This window comes from Lycium ferocissimum, chromosome 11 (genome assembly GCF_029784015.1).
Source record: "Lycium ferocissimum isolate CSIRO_LF1 chromosome 11, AGI_CSIRO_Lferr_CH_V1, whole genome shotgun sequence".
Taxonomy (NCBI): Eukaryota; Viridiplantae; Streptophyta; class Magnoliopsida; order Solanales; family Solanaceae; genus Lycium; species Lycium ferocissimum.
Window position 1 is genome coordinate 32,876,977 of NC_081352.1, and position 15,215 is coordinate 32,892,191.

A 15,215-nucleotide genomic window follows, 5' to 3' on the forward strand; every position below is an offset into this window, starting at 1 on the left:
TCCCAATTTTGTGTTTGATCTTTAATTTTTGTCCCTCATAAGACATAAGTTTATATTTTCGCATCATAATATCTCATAAGTTATGACCGCATTACTTTTTGTCCTTAAAGAACTTATGTTCCACTACATATAAGTTCAATTGCTAAAGAGCAAAAATTAAATACCAGCCCGTTCGACCGCCATCAATAAAGGATAAAATGAGATTATCAAGTAAGTTAAGGAAAAATGGAAAAGAAAAATAACATAATATTCCATCACACCAGATCAATTATTAATAATAATAATTATGGACATTATAATACAATGCAATGAATTAAAATTGGGTGTCTCTCACATAATGAGGCAATTTTGATTATGAGAATCATAATCGGGTCGGCATACTGGATAATACTGCACACATGGGCTTGGAGGGCATATTAGAGGGCAACATGGTTTCGGATCAGGGTCGGGTTTCTTTTCGGGTTTCTTTTCGGGTTTCACTTCTTCAACACTCACAATGCGAGCACAATTAAATTTCTTCTTTATGCATTTCATCAACTTGAAGAAATCAACCCCTACTCCAATTACCACCAAATGCCCTTTTTCCTTGTCTGTATTCACTGATATTACCCCTGCAAATTAATATAATTAATTCTGGAAGCGGCGAATTTAGGATTTAAAAAAAGGGTGCATTATTATAAAAAGACAAATTTAAATTTAAATTTGACGAATTCACCCTGTATATTCTTATCATTAAATTTATTACACTCTTAAAAGTATAGGTACAATTTTTTTATAATTTTATTCTTAATGACTTTTCACATATGCTGAAAATGTTTGGATTTATGCTGTATCCTTTACTGTTGTGAGTGGATTTTGAAAAAATAAACCAACTAAAGAAAAAAAAAACTTAATTATAAAATAACAAGGACATGGGAATTGAACCATCAACCTCAATGCCAAGGTGCACCCAATAACAATTACATTAAAATCAGCATGTGTTTGGTACGACGGAAGTCACTATTCAATTTTTCTTAAAATCATATTACTATTTTAACTGATATTTAAGCATAATTATCATTCTTTCTTATTAGAAAATTTGTTTAGAAAACAATCTAATTGGCTAATATTATTATCAATCTATTGTAAATATTATTTTTTGGAAAAGAACATAAAAAACACTCTCCAAAATAAGTGATATAGCTTTGATAATATACTCTAATTCTAAAGGAAAACGCCTTATGCCCAAAAATGAGGATAGTCATTTTCTTCTTTTGTTGGATAAAGTGTTTTCCCGGTAGAATATTTTCTCAGAACCAAAACACAAGAAGCTATATAGTAAAACATTTTTCTGGAAAAATGTTAAGCGTTAATAGGCATAAATACCTGCACATCTTACAGCAATCTGCATGGCCTTTGAGATACAGTTATCAGTGCTGAGAGTGAGATCGATCACAATCTTTTCCTATATATATGACATTAATGATTAATAAGAAATTTAAGAGAGGCACAGAAAATCAAGGGATAAAAAGAAGACAAATTAAGGGATTAATTAATTACCTTCATGTTCTTCTGAAATGGAGCTAATTTCTGGCAGAAACAATGTTAATAAAAGGACTTTATATGTAAGGGGCCTGAATCGGTCTATATATATAGGTGATGATTGTCATGAGTACCGTGTTCATATATTATACTATACTACTGTATAGTACGACTAACTAACTTCTTTTTGTTTTCCTCCTTCAAAACATAATACGAGTAATATATTACAACTACTACTGCATATAGTTACAATATTTAATGAAGAAATCACCAACAAGGAAATATCATAATGTAGCAGCCATAATAGAATTACATTACATGACTATCTCAACCTTGCGAGCTACTTAAAAAGTAAATCAACGCTCAAGTCTTCTGAATTAAGTTGTCAATTTGCTGCCACTGGAGACAAGTGGGATAATATACTGGAAAAAACAAAAAGAAATAGACAACTGAATGATATTCAGTTGGGGTGAAAAATATTTACATTCCAAACTTTACTTTAGGAATAAAACTCCCCTCCAACATTGAAGTTATTCCCCCTCATATCTAAACTAAGTTTTAACATCTCTCTCTCTCTACTTTTCAAATATCATGATATTCTTCTCTTCTCTGGTAAGTATTATTGATCTACCTATATTAATAAGTAAATATTACATTGAGAGGAAATTGAAAATGGTAAAGGCAAAATTTGTACTCCCCTGTTTCAATTTATGTGAACCTATTTTTTTTTAGTCTGTGCCAAAATGAATGACCTCTTTCCTAATTTGGAAATAAATTCACTTTATGAAATGATTCTACAAACCACCCAAATATTCAAGACTTGTTTTGAACCACAAGTTTCAAAAGTCTTCACTCTTTCTTAAATGTCGTGCCCAGTCAAATGAGTTCACATAAATTGAAACGGAGGAAGTATAAGATAGAGAGGGATCGAACAATGTCAATTTTCATATTTGAAGAGAAGTTGATTTTTAAAGTAAAATTAGAAGGCGTAAGTTGTTTTCACCCTTTTTGTTGGAGCTGAAATTTATCAGTCGTTGTCTCACCGAATGACTTATAGCCAATAGTAATTTACTTATAAATCATAGAGAGAGAAAAAATATTTATAGAAACGCCTAACTTTGCTCTAATCAATATCCACTTGTCAAATTATTATATTGTACTAGTTTCTAAAATACTAGGTTTATTTACTTTGATGGTCCCAACATGCCAGACAACTTGGTTTCCAATATGGGGAAATGTAGTACTCGTTGGGCCTTAGAGAGAAGACGAAATGACTATGTAAAAATAATAAATTTAAAGCAACTAATGCAATTTTTAAATCATATTTATGGCCTCATGGGTTTTCTCGATTTTTTTTTTATTACTTATAATTTTTGGCAGGTTAAAATGTTTTGGATTTTTTTTTTTTTTAAGGGAAACAAGCTCATTAAATATTAGGAAATCAGTTTATAGGTGAGACCAGGAAAAATAAATTTCATATGTGATATTTTATGTTGATCGCCTCTTTCTCATCCTAACCCCACTTACAGCGGCGATGAAGTTATAAAGATTGTCATAAGCAAAATTAAAATATAAAGAAGTAATCATACGAAGAATTTAAGGGGATTATTCAACATATAGTGTATATAACTAAATAGAAAAAAATTATCAATCTAAACAAAGCAATTTTAAGCAAAGAGATGTCAATTGACACAAATGGTATAATTAAATTAGAGTGTTTTATTTTTACTTTTTTTGTTTTTTTGGTTTTTAGTTTTTAGTTTTTTGTAAGAAAACATAAATATTGTCCCAAAAACGTTTATATATAATCTAGACAAACACCGTAGGGTGGAGTTGGGTGAGGGTGAAGGAGTGGGGAGGTGAGGGGAGGGGTGAAGAGGAGACAATCATGCAGATTTATATTGTTTTTTTTTACAATTTTTGCATGTTGCCTATACCTACTTATTTTTTAAAAGTTGGTAAAATTTTATTCTTTACTTCCGAGTTTTATTAATATATTTAATATTAATTTCTAATTAAAAAGTATGTGTATGTTTTAGTATTTGTTACAAAATATTATACAATAAAAAAAAGGGCTCCTTTAACAATACAAATGTTATTAAATGAGAAATTAAGATATTTTTTACCTTCTTTTAAAATCTCGTAATATTCCTTTCGCTTCACGTTTCTCTTCTTAATGCATTCTTGACATTACAATACAACAATTCAAATTTCAAATTAAATCTTCAACACCTCTGAAAATACATTGACAAAACAAACACGATCAATCCAAACATGTAGGGTTTTCAAGAGAGATTTCGTTTTTTACTATGTATTTGATAAATAATAATGTATTTAAAGTTTCCAACAAACTCCATATATTTTATATTAAATATCATGTATTTGTGAGTAACCATCACCCGGGTTTTCTTGGTATTGTTTTTTTTTTATTATTTAATTTTTTATTTAAAATGTATTTGATTTTTTTTTTTTTTAAGGGAAACCCCATTAAATATTTTAAATTAAATCTCATGTATTTGTGTGAGTAACAACTTGCATAAATGTATTTGATGGGATTAATTTGAACAAAATACATAAATATATAGAAACTTACCATGTATTTGCGTCGATGTATTTAAAAAGATTGTCATGGAATTAATTTGAACAAAATACACAAATATATAGAAAAACTTACAAAATACACCAACCACAACAATTGGTAGTTATTCAACATATATATATTATCGTCTTCTAAATAAAAAAAATTATCAATCTAAACATCACTTCCAGCAGTTGATTTTGTGGAAGAATAATAAAGAAATAGCGAAAATTTGAAAAAAAGGAGATGGGATAGAACGTAAGAGTACTTTATTTTTCCTTTTTTTTGTTTTTTTGTTGGTGAGAATGGAAGTTTTTTGCGAAGGGTAAAGAGAGGAAGAAATCATAAAAGGTAAGAAGTTATGAAAAAGGAGAGAGAATGGTAATGTATATTAGTGATTAATATTGTTACCATTAGGGTGGAGATATGGGATTGGGGGTGCTAATTTTTAGGTGTATTTGTGAAATGGTAAGGAACAATCATGCTATAATAGTTAAATTAGAAAAGTATTTAGTTATTATTAGTAATTAAAATAAAAGGTAGTTATTACCACTAATTATGTATTAGAAGTAGCTATAACGCGTAAAAATTCCATAAAAGTTACCTATAATTGGCTTTTAAGCGACGTTACAGTGTAAATTTTATTTATACTGTAATGTTTACTAGTTAAACTTAATTACTAGTAAAATCTCTTTTTCCTGCTTATAAAATGCATAATCGCGTTTAACTCAAGTCTGATTACAGAACTAGTGAAAACAACTAGCAAAACATTCTTTGATCATTCTGATCGTTTCATGGGTTTTTCTTTTTCTGCCATAAGATTTCAAGTTATTGTGTTTTTTCCCTTTCATGCGCATGAAAGTAAGCAGGTGTACATGGCATTTGGTAAATAATGAAATAAGTGACTAACAATCAAACATATATTTTTCTTATAACCAAGAAATTTCCAAGAGCCAGGGTCTCAACATATATTTTTCTTATAACCAAGAAATTTCCGAGCGCCAGAGCAATGGACCCATTTCTCTATCCTTCTTTATTTAAATACCAAACTTTTGTCAACAGGGTTCGAACCCTGATGTGCACTTAAAATCAAGACATCACGTGGTGCGTTTTTACCGCTGGGTGAATCAATCAAACGTATCTTAAGCGAAGAAAGAACATTTAACACATGTACCCCATAAAATTACAATAAGTATAGTATACATGAACAGAATACATATATCAGTTGATAACAACTGACTAAGCAGAATGTAAAATCTCAGACTTCTCATTCTTGATTGTTGACTTATAAGCAGCATATCGAACATGTATTTCTTAAAGTATAACTCACAGAACGTACTATAGTATAGAATGTTTCTATAAATGAAACTACCATATCTTGGGAATGACCTCATAAAATCTTGGTTAAAGTACATAGACCCTTGCCACTAAGATTTCTTGGCCGCACAGAGCAAGTAATAAACACAATTTGGAATGTATTAGAACACATCAAACTACATTTAGCAACTTAGTATGAAGCATATTACCTAGTCAAAAATCAAATTTCTCTAGCATTTCAAACTAAGTCGCCCATAATTCAACCATATGGAACAAGCTCTTCAGAAAACATTTATTTGTGATCAAGTTGTTCCAGTAAAATTAAGAGAGAGACGTGGAGAATAACAGTAATAGTTAGTTAACAACAACTACTTGCATATGCATATTTAGTTCAGTCAGACCTCTCATAAACCGTCATTCTCTATAATAACATTTCACTATAACATCCATGTTTCATGTGGAACCGATCTTTCATGTTATGTTACATTATATATTTTCTATAACATCATTTCGCTATAGCAGCCCAAAAATATTGGAACAGGCAACGTTATTATAGAGAGGTTTGACTATATTCACATAATCTATAGGTAATATCCCATACGCTGTTGCTCAAACACCCTTTGATCAAGATCTTGCAACTTCTGTTTTAACCCCAGAATTCTTGACCGGCTCCAAAAATGAAGCTCGTCCAGAACTTTCAAGTAATCTTCAGAGGGCCTCCCAGTCTCAGCAATGAACATTAAAGCACCACGATGTATAGCTTGACGAACGGAAAATTCAACATCAACGTCCTCTCTTCCAAATGTTTCTTGAATGTAACTGAAATACCCCTTGAAGATCTTAAAAAAATCACTTCTGGGATCATGCGTTGCAGGTAAACTGGCATAACTTGGAAAACCATTCATGTCGTTGACGTAAGTTGGAGAATTTCTAGTGTCGATCCAACTTAGTTGCTGCTGGACGGAGTAAACTGGAGGACTTACGGAGTTGGGAATTTCTTGAAATTTTTGAAGTGGTGCATGTAAATAGCGTTGCTTTGGTTTTGTTCTTGGAAAATTCTTACGAGATGGGTTTAATATAAACTTGAAGGTACTGCACTCACCGAGATGAAAAGGTTCATCACATTTTGAACCAGCTCCTCTTTTAGGGCCTGTTTGGATAGCCACAGGTAATTCGAATTGGGTGTAATTAAATTTATCATTTGTTTGACAAATTACGAGTTAAGTGGGAATTGGGTGTAATTGACGGGGTGTAATTACAGATTCTCAACAATTGGGTATTATTACACCGTAATTACGGGGTTACTTTTTAGTTTGTTTATTTTTTTACTTTAATTTATTTTATTTCTATTATTTTAATTTTTTTTATTTTTAATATTTTTTTATTTCTATTATTTTAATTTCTTTTTATTTTTACTTTTTTATTATTTTTATTTTTTAAAATGTATTTTTCTTTTTATATTATTTATTTTTCATTTTCTTTCTTTTCATTCCCAACCTTTACTTCTTGTGATTCCATGTAATTGCTCGTATTTTTTTATTTTATTCATTTAGCATAACCGTGTTATTATTCTAATATTTGAAACTACGCCTCTTAATATTGGAAAGAATGAGTTATTAACAAACTTAACATATAACGGGTGACGTTATTAAAGTAGAATTTCATTGTGAATGGGGTTATAGACTTATGTTTTTTCCTTTCTTTTGAATTATTTACTTAAGTTACGTTGGAACTTACTTATGTAATATTGGAATTTGACATAAAGTATTATGTTGAACTTTTTCTTTTGGATTTTGAATTTAGGTTATATTTTCAATTTTAAGTTATTTGCTTTCACATTGCATGTTGTTTATTTTTCACTTACATTTGATGAATTTTTTTTGTGTCAAACATTTGAATAATGTTATGGCGTTATAAATATTATTTAATTATGGATGTCTATCTCTAGGAGAAACTTTAGGGTTTGTGACTTTGGCACCAAGTTAACTTTCTCCTATAAATAGAGATGTTCTCTTCATTGTATATAATCTCTAACAAGAGAAATATAAGAATTCTCCTCTCTTCTCTCTTTCTCCACAATAATCTTCTTGCTTGCTTTATTATTTTATATCACGTTAACTAATCTTTTATTTGAGTTTAGCCCATATCGGTACTACCGTCTTTTGTGTCATCCATGCCTTACTGAAAATCAAGGTATTATCCTACTCATCTAAAATAATATACTTATGCGAGAAGTTTTTTTTGTTATTTAAGTGGTTGCAATTATAAATCATCGGGGAAACGGTTCACGACGGTGTATGTAATCAAGTATTGTTTGCAATTCTTCATGAGGTTTGGGTATCTAGTAAGTTATACTAGTATCTTATAATGGAAACAGTTTCCATCACAGGTAAAGTGATTTGAGGCTTTTGCTTATTATTGTTGGTTTAATATTTTTAATTCACTTCTAATGTTACATGCTATGTTTATATATGCGTATGTCGTGGTTAATTTGGTACTTGTTTTTAGAATGATCCCAGAAGTGACATTCATACTTCACAAGTCTAAAGTATCACTAAATTTATTTATATTTATGGATCATGATCACTGGAAGTGATGATTCATATATAGGCCTCCATATTGTGATTTATATTGAAAATATGTGAGAGAAAAATCTCTACATTATATGCATATCTCGATTTGCTCACAAGCAATATCTTACAAGAGGTTTTAAGCTATCATAAATTGATATGATTAAGACACGTTCAGACGGTTATATATCATTCCTGAAGAATGAAAACTTTTAATAACTATTATAAAATACAGATCCATTCCACGAAGTGAATGTACACAATATTTTTACAAAATACAAATACGAATATGTACTTGATCGTGAAGATATCACTACTCATCTCTAGAAGAGATAAAATAATAGAAAAAAAAATTCTAAATATTCTATGTTTTATTCCGAAGTAATAACTCAAATCTGCTCCGAAGTAGCAAGCTCTCCGAAAGTAGCAAATTTTGAATTTTACTCTGAAGTAGTAAAACTTTAAACTTTACTCTTGAAATAGTAAATACGGTGAACTCTTAAATTTTCTTTCGAATATAGAGCTGAATTTACTCTGAAGTGGTATCTCGTGAACTTTCTAGTAGTAAAATTTTAAAATTTACTCCAAAAGTAGTAGAACTTTGAGATTTACTCCCGAAATAGTAAGACTTTGAACTACACTCTCAAAGTAGTAAGACCTTAAACTTTATTCTTGAATGTTGTAAGGCTTTGAACTTTACTCCCTTAGAAGTTTAACTTTAAAATTTACTCCTCAAATAATAATAATAAAAATGTCTGAAACAACCAGTGCTAATAATTTTTCTACATATATGTGGCAGATTGAACATGGTAACCATATCATGTACATGATCTATATAATGATTATTAAACCTCTTCAGTAATGACAGTTGATATGCATGTCTTTACATCATTGTCAAAGCAATTATACTATGTATACACACATCGTTGTTAATAGCCTTACATGTTATAAAGGTAAATGTTTCATAATTCTCTTGTGTTCTAAAATATTTATGTGGCATAATGTTGATGCTTTAATATGCTATATATACCATTTAATATAGGAACATATTTGTTTTGTTTTATTTTGAGAAATCAGTACAAATAAATGTGGTCATCAAGTTTTCTTTTGCTATCTTTTGTGTATTTCTTGTGCTTGAGAGAAATAACAAGCTATTAAAATTAAAGCGCATCTAAATGACCAAGTTTCACTGAATGAAGAAACACCACAACACGCTCTAAAGAGATAAAATAACAAAGAATATAGATGTTATTTTGTGGTTTGATTGCAATATGTACTAACGTATAAAACATTTTGGTCAATTTTATTCTAAGGCAAAAGAAGACAGATCTTGTTGAATGCTTTCTATTTCCCCAAGGAAATAAATACTTATATATTTCACGAAGAAAGTAATAGCCATATAGTTGACTCTTTGATACAAAATATTCGGATGTTAAGTACGAAGATGTTTTCTAGTTTAGAAATTAAAGTTTACTTTTCATCGTTGATAAATGTAATTGTCTCTAAATTTTTATTTAATTATTGTTCATCTTATGACACCAACGGTGTTTAACTAAAATTTCTTTTTAGGAAAGTATCTAAAATATATTTGATGGTACAAAATCAATTAAGGGCTCCGGAAAAGTGACTTTTTTATCTAGAAGATCATGGCACTAGTAGTGTCCAAACAATATGTGATTACGGAGAATAAATTAAAGGCTCCAGAAGAGCTTATATAGCATTATGTCATTCGTTTTAGATTATACTATATGAAGGCATTATGATCGAAACACAAATTGTAGTAAACCGAAGTTTACTAAAGAAATAGCTATCATATTGAAGCTATAAATGATTGGAGGATTAAATATCTTCAAAACCACTAAGAAATATGTATGTGAATGGTTACCCTCTTTATTCTTCAAATATCGCACAAATATAAGCATGATAAATCACATGGTAAACCAAGTTTATTGGTGCAAAAAATAATAATTTATGTCATAGTAAACCGAGAAGTTTACTAAAACATATAACACATGGTATGGTAAACTTGAAGTTTACTAGTATAAATAATTTTATTCAACGATTCAAATATGATGGATATTGAAGCTCTTCAGAAAATTTATTTTGTGCTTGTTCTTATGTCAAATGTTGGATTGAATTCCCCAGAAAAAATATAAAAGGTGAATATGGGCCCGTTCACCTATTAGAGAGATGGTCACATGTGTGTTTATAGAACCTGGTTTGACATTTACAAAATTACTTGCTCAAAATAATGAGTTAAGAGCACAAGATTATGTAATCAAGACAATCCATCTACTTGATAATGCTGTTTATATCCATTTGGTTTGGCATTAAATGCCTCCACTAAATAGTTAAACTTTTGCTTATGAGAACAAAGCTTCTGGCAGATATGATATATTGTATACAACATCGGTTGTATTCTCTAAATTATGATAAATTCTCTTCACAAATTGGTTCGGGGTTAGGAACTATATTTCCATCTAACGATTTTTTATGTGTGGTATACGATTAATTAATCTACCATGATGCATAAAGATGGATTCCCCAAAAGAAAATGGGATGTATGTTAGCTTTTCTAACATCTTTGAGGAATGTGTTATGAATTATCATTATATAAAGGATAATTCAACTCAAATCTATGACCCAATTAATTTCTAATTTCCAAGAAAAAATACTCCTATTAAATTCATGGAAGGACAAAGCATACTACATGCGTGAAGCATGGTTGATCAATCGGTTCCAAATAGAATAATCCTTGAAAAGGGAGAGGAGCAGATGACCAAAATAGTTATAATAAGGAGGCAATGTGCTCTTGAAGAGCCTTCGACATAACACTTCATGAAACCCCATGAGTGGTTTAGGTACCTAAAAATAATGGAAGTGATGAGATCTCAATAAGTTATGTCACATTGCGAACCGATACAAATAATATATATCGTCGAATATCTTTGGTACAATATACGCAATATTGTAAAAGACCATGAGGATCTAAATTCTACGTCTATTAAAGCAAGCTAACGTAGAAATTATCAATGACACATCTTGGTAAGCATAAAGCTTATTGGTTTTGTCCGGACACCAGATGTCACATATTTAAATATAAATAGATTTTGTCCGGATATCTTGACAAAAATGAAGAATTTTAAATGCAGAACTATACAAGTTGTAGAAATTTGTTCATAATTCTCATATGAATTAAGTGAAGCAAGGTGAACGCGATTTTATCACCTTAATGAATATTTATGACTAAGAGCACAAATGACTCTATTTATCCTTATGACTTTGTGAAAATCAAAATGTCATATTGTTGGTGCAAGTTGATTACTTGAATATTATTGAAACTCTTGAAGAGTTCTCAAAAGCAATTTATTATTTGTTGAAAGAAGTTGAAATGAGAGACTTGGAATTTTCAACATGCCATATCTTCCTCAATTGATGCATTTATATATTTTGCTATGACTATGAAGGATTATGGTCATACGATGTTGTTTTACATAATAGTCAAATCATATAAAAATAACATCCGTTTATAAAGCAAGTCAGGAATGCAAGTGATTTCAACAATATTATATCTTGCAACCTTGAAGAGATCTAGTGGATTCATAAAACAAATTATTTTTTGGGAGTTGTTCTTCACAAACGAGCCCAAAAGAATGGTGATACCAAGGTGCGACAAATTGTAGTGATAATAACTGATGTATTCACCAAGTCTATACCCCAATTCAAATCTCGAGTGAAGATGTGAAGATTCAAGTTTTTGGATTGAACGGGGAGTTAATACGTGTTGGAGTTTTTGTCTGGGTTTTTTCCTTGTAAAGTTTTTAATGAGGATCCAAATAGCGTATTATTAGAAATGTGTCTTTTTTTCCTTTAGATTTTTCCATTGCTGGACACGTTATCTACCAAATAACATCCAAGGGGAGTGTTATAAATATTATTTAATTATGGATGTCTATCTGGAGAAACTTTAGGGTTTGTGATTAAATAGAGATGTTCTCTTCATTGTATATAATCTCTAACAAGAGAAATATAAATTAATTCTCCTCTCTTCTCTCTTTCTCCACAATAATCTTCTTGCTTGCTTTATTATTTTATAACAATGGCATTATATTTATTAATATTATTTTTTTGTCAAACATCCAATCCATTACGTTCTCACAAAAAAAGTCTTCTTTTAAGTTTTATAATTAATTAAAATTAAATATTAATTTGAAAAATATATATCAATTATTTTTGTTACAATATTAGTTACAAATATGATTATTAATTAATATAAATGTGTTATTAAATAACTAATTTAATATCATTTATAAAGGCAATATTTTTTAAATATTAATTTTAAATTTTTTATAATTAAAATTTATTTTTAAATTAAATTGACCGTGTAATTACACTCACCGAGATGTAATTGCAACGTAATTACGTTATGACAAACAAACGGGTCGTTATAATTCACATCGTGTAATTACTACCCTAGTAATTACACCAATTCCAATTACCAGGTGGCTTTCCAAACAGGCCCTTATTGTTGTGACCAGGGTAGTTTTCAATCTTGAATTCAGCACATTCGATACAAAACAAGGAGTTTTTTGATGCAAGTCCAACAAGATCCCAATGGTCGTATGGAGGAGTCGTTTTATGGGTAACATGAATTTGACCATCAACTGGCAACATTCTTTTGGCACTCCCGAAAAAACTTTCCACAAGATTCCTATGCATTCTGCACAAAGGAGAAGGCTAGCAATACATTGAGAAAATGCAAAATCCAGAGCAATAAAAGCCAATTAAGCAACTAGTCTAGAGGACAAAAACCAATACTTTCAGCATATGGAATTTATTCCCTTCTCAGTATGATCAAAATTGGAATGAATGAGCCAAAAGAAATGGTCACAAAGTGCTGGACACAACAACAAGAGTGTTTGGTAGGTTTTGTTGATGAAAAACACATTTCACAATATTTGCTTGCTTGGATTGAAGAAAACAACTTTGTCTTTTAAGGGTATGAGTCCTGTACAAACTCTAACTCATTCTCGCGAATCCTCATCCTCAATGGTACTCCACACTCATTGTCTTTTGACTCGAATTTAGTTAAAAAAAATGTTTTAAAATATATGTATATTTATACTAAATATAAGTTGTGTGTGCATGTGTGCAAATTAGAGGCACTAATTTAAGAACCTAAATCCACCTGTATCATCCTCCTCCTTCTACTCCTTTTCTTCAAGCTTGGGGTTCATGCAACTTGACTATTTCACCAGTATCTCTCTGTACACGTTAAGTAACTCTGACCACCAAAGCTGAGCATATGAGAAGAAAACTACCTAACTCTTTTGTCTCTTCAGGGATTCAAATCGCGATTTCCATAGTTTTCATCCACTTTATTGACTGCTAGGCTACACCTTAGGTTCAAACTCCTCCGTCTACTCCTATACATGCTACCTTCCTCTTAACACGGAAATAATCTAAATATATATATTTCTTTCATTTAGTTCAACAATTCCACATAAAAATCTTACATACATCCAAGCTTGAAAATCCAAACCTCATTCGCCAGGTTGAAATCTTTTTATGTATATCACATGATATATACAATGTTAAAAATCTTTTTATGAGTAAATGTTGAACCACTTTTATGAAAATCTTGTCTCTTCCACTGCATACAGATTATAGGTAGAATTCAAACCACATGATAGATAAGGTATCCATCATATACAAACAACAACGACATACCCGGTGTAATCCTACAAAGAGGGTCTGGGGAGGGTAGAGTGTACGCTTAGACCTACCCCTGGAAGGTAGAGGAAAGGGTTTCCGAAAGCACAAGGCTCGAAAAAGCAAAACAAAAGGTCAGATAATTGACGAAAGCGTATCCATCATATACAAGGTTATAAAATCTTTCCATACATATATATAAAGTAAATGTTGAACCCCTTTACGGAAATCTTGCCTCCCCCATTGCATACATCATATAAGTAAAATTTTAAAAAAGAGGGAACCATACTGGATAAGATGATTATTATCTTCACTGCCATAAAACCCTGCATGAGGAAAGTTATAAATAATCCGATCGAATTTCCTGGTTCTAAGATCATAATGATGCTGCATTTTAGTAGCATCCACACCATGCAATATACTTCCTCCCAAAGATTTCAACTTTTCTAAGTTCGATTTTCCATTCTTGTACATTTTGATCACCTCATCTATAAACAAAAAAGGCAAAACGTAAACAACAAAAAAAAATTAAATTTTGCTAAAACCCCATCATAGATTAAGTAAAATAAAAGAAACTCAGAAAGAAAACAGAATGAAATGGGAAAAATGTAACAACAAAAGATTAAATTTTGAGGGGAAAAAAAACCCATTATAGATTAAAGTATAGCAAGAAAACAAAGATTAAATTTTGCAAAAAACCCATTATAGATTAAGTAAAATAAAAAGCACCCCAGAAAGAAAACAGAGTGAAAAGGGGAAAAATGAAACAACAAAAGACTAAATTTTGGGGGGGGCAAAAACCCATTATAGATTAAAGTAAAGCAAGAAAACAAAGATTAAATTTTGCAAAAAACCCATTATAGAATAAGTAAAATAAAAGCAACCTAGAAAGAAAACAGAGTGAAAATGGGAAAAATGAAACAGCAAAATTTTGGATTTTGAAAATTTCCCATCCATTCTTGATTTCTTGTACATTTTGATCACCGCATATGTAAGGGCAAAACAAAAACAACAAAAGATTAAATTTTTACAAAACCCCATTATAGCATTATAGATTAAGCAAAATATAAGCAGCCCAGAAAGAAAACAGAGTGAAAATGAGTACCATATGAGTCAAGAGAGGAAGCAACAATATTAGAAGCGTTGCCAAAAGAGTGAGCTAAACAAAGAGAAAAAGAGAAATCGCCATCACCAACTAATAGTATTTGATGATATGAAGAGTAATGTTCTATTCTTTTCTCTTCTTCTTCTTCATTGATCACTTTTTGGTTCTCAAAAGGACTTTTATCTGCCATAGCTGCAATTCTCAAAAGGGACTTTTATTACTCCCTCCGTCTAATAACATGCCACCTTACCTAAAAACACGCATATTAAAACCAATAAAGTTTACTAAACTACCCCTATATAATAAAAATAAATTATTTTTCCCTTTTGATTAGAGCATGCATGAAAAGTAAGGCTTTTAACATTGGGAATCTAATAATACCAAATTTTTATGTGTTTTTTGTCTTGAATAC

General features: G+C 30.4%; 2 protein-coding genes across 2 annotated transcripts; both read right to left on the reverse strand.

Annotated features, from left to right (window-relative positions):
* Positions 1–273: 273 nt before the first annotated feature.
* On the reverse strand, positions 274–1,619 carry LOC132038009 (heavy metal-associated isoprenylated plant protein 16-like). Its single transcript, XM_059428732.1, has 3 exons — positions 1,540–1,619; positions 1,366–1,444; positions 274–611 (listed from the first exon to the last, which is right to left on the reverse strand). Exons 1-3 carry the CDS (start codon positions 1,543–1,545, stop codon positions 331–333), a joined length of 366 nt encoding a protein of 121 aa, XP_059284715.1. The 5' UTR covers positions 1,546–1,619; the 3' UTR covers positions 274–330.
* Positions 1,620–5,997: 4,378 nt separating this feature from the next.
* Positions 5,998–14,993, reverse strand: LOC132038254 (uncharacterized). The gene is made up of 4 exons (XM_059428943.1): positions 14,804–14,993; positions 13,988–14,186; positions 12,503–12,706; positions 5,998–6,508 (listed from the first exon to the last, which is right to left on the reverse strand). Exons 1-4 carry the CDS (start codon positions 14,991–14,993, stop codon positions 5,998–6,000), a joined length of 1,104 nt encoding a protein of 367 aa, XP_059284926.1.
* Between the last annotated feature and the right edge of the window lie 222 nt (positions 14,994–15,215).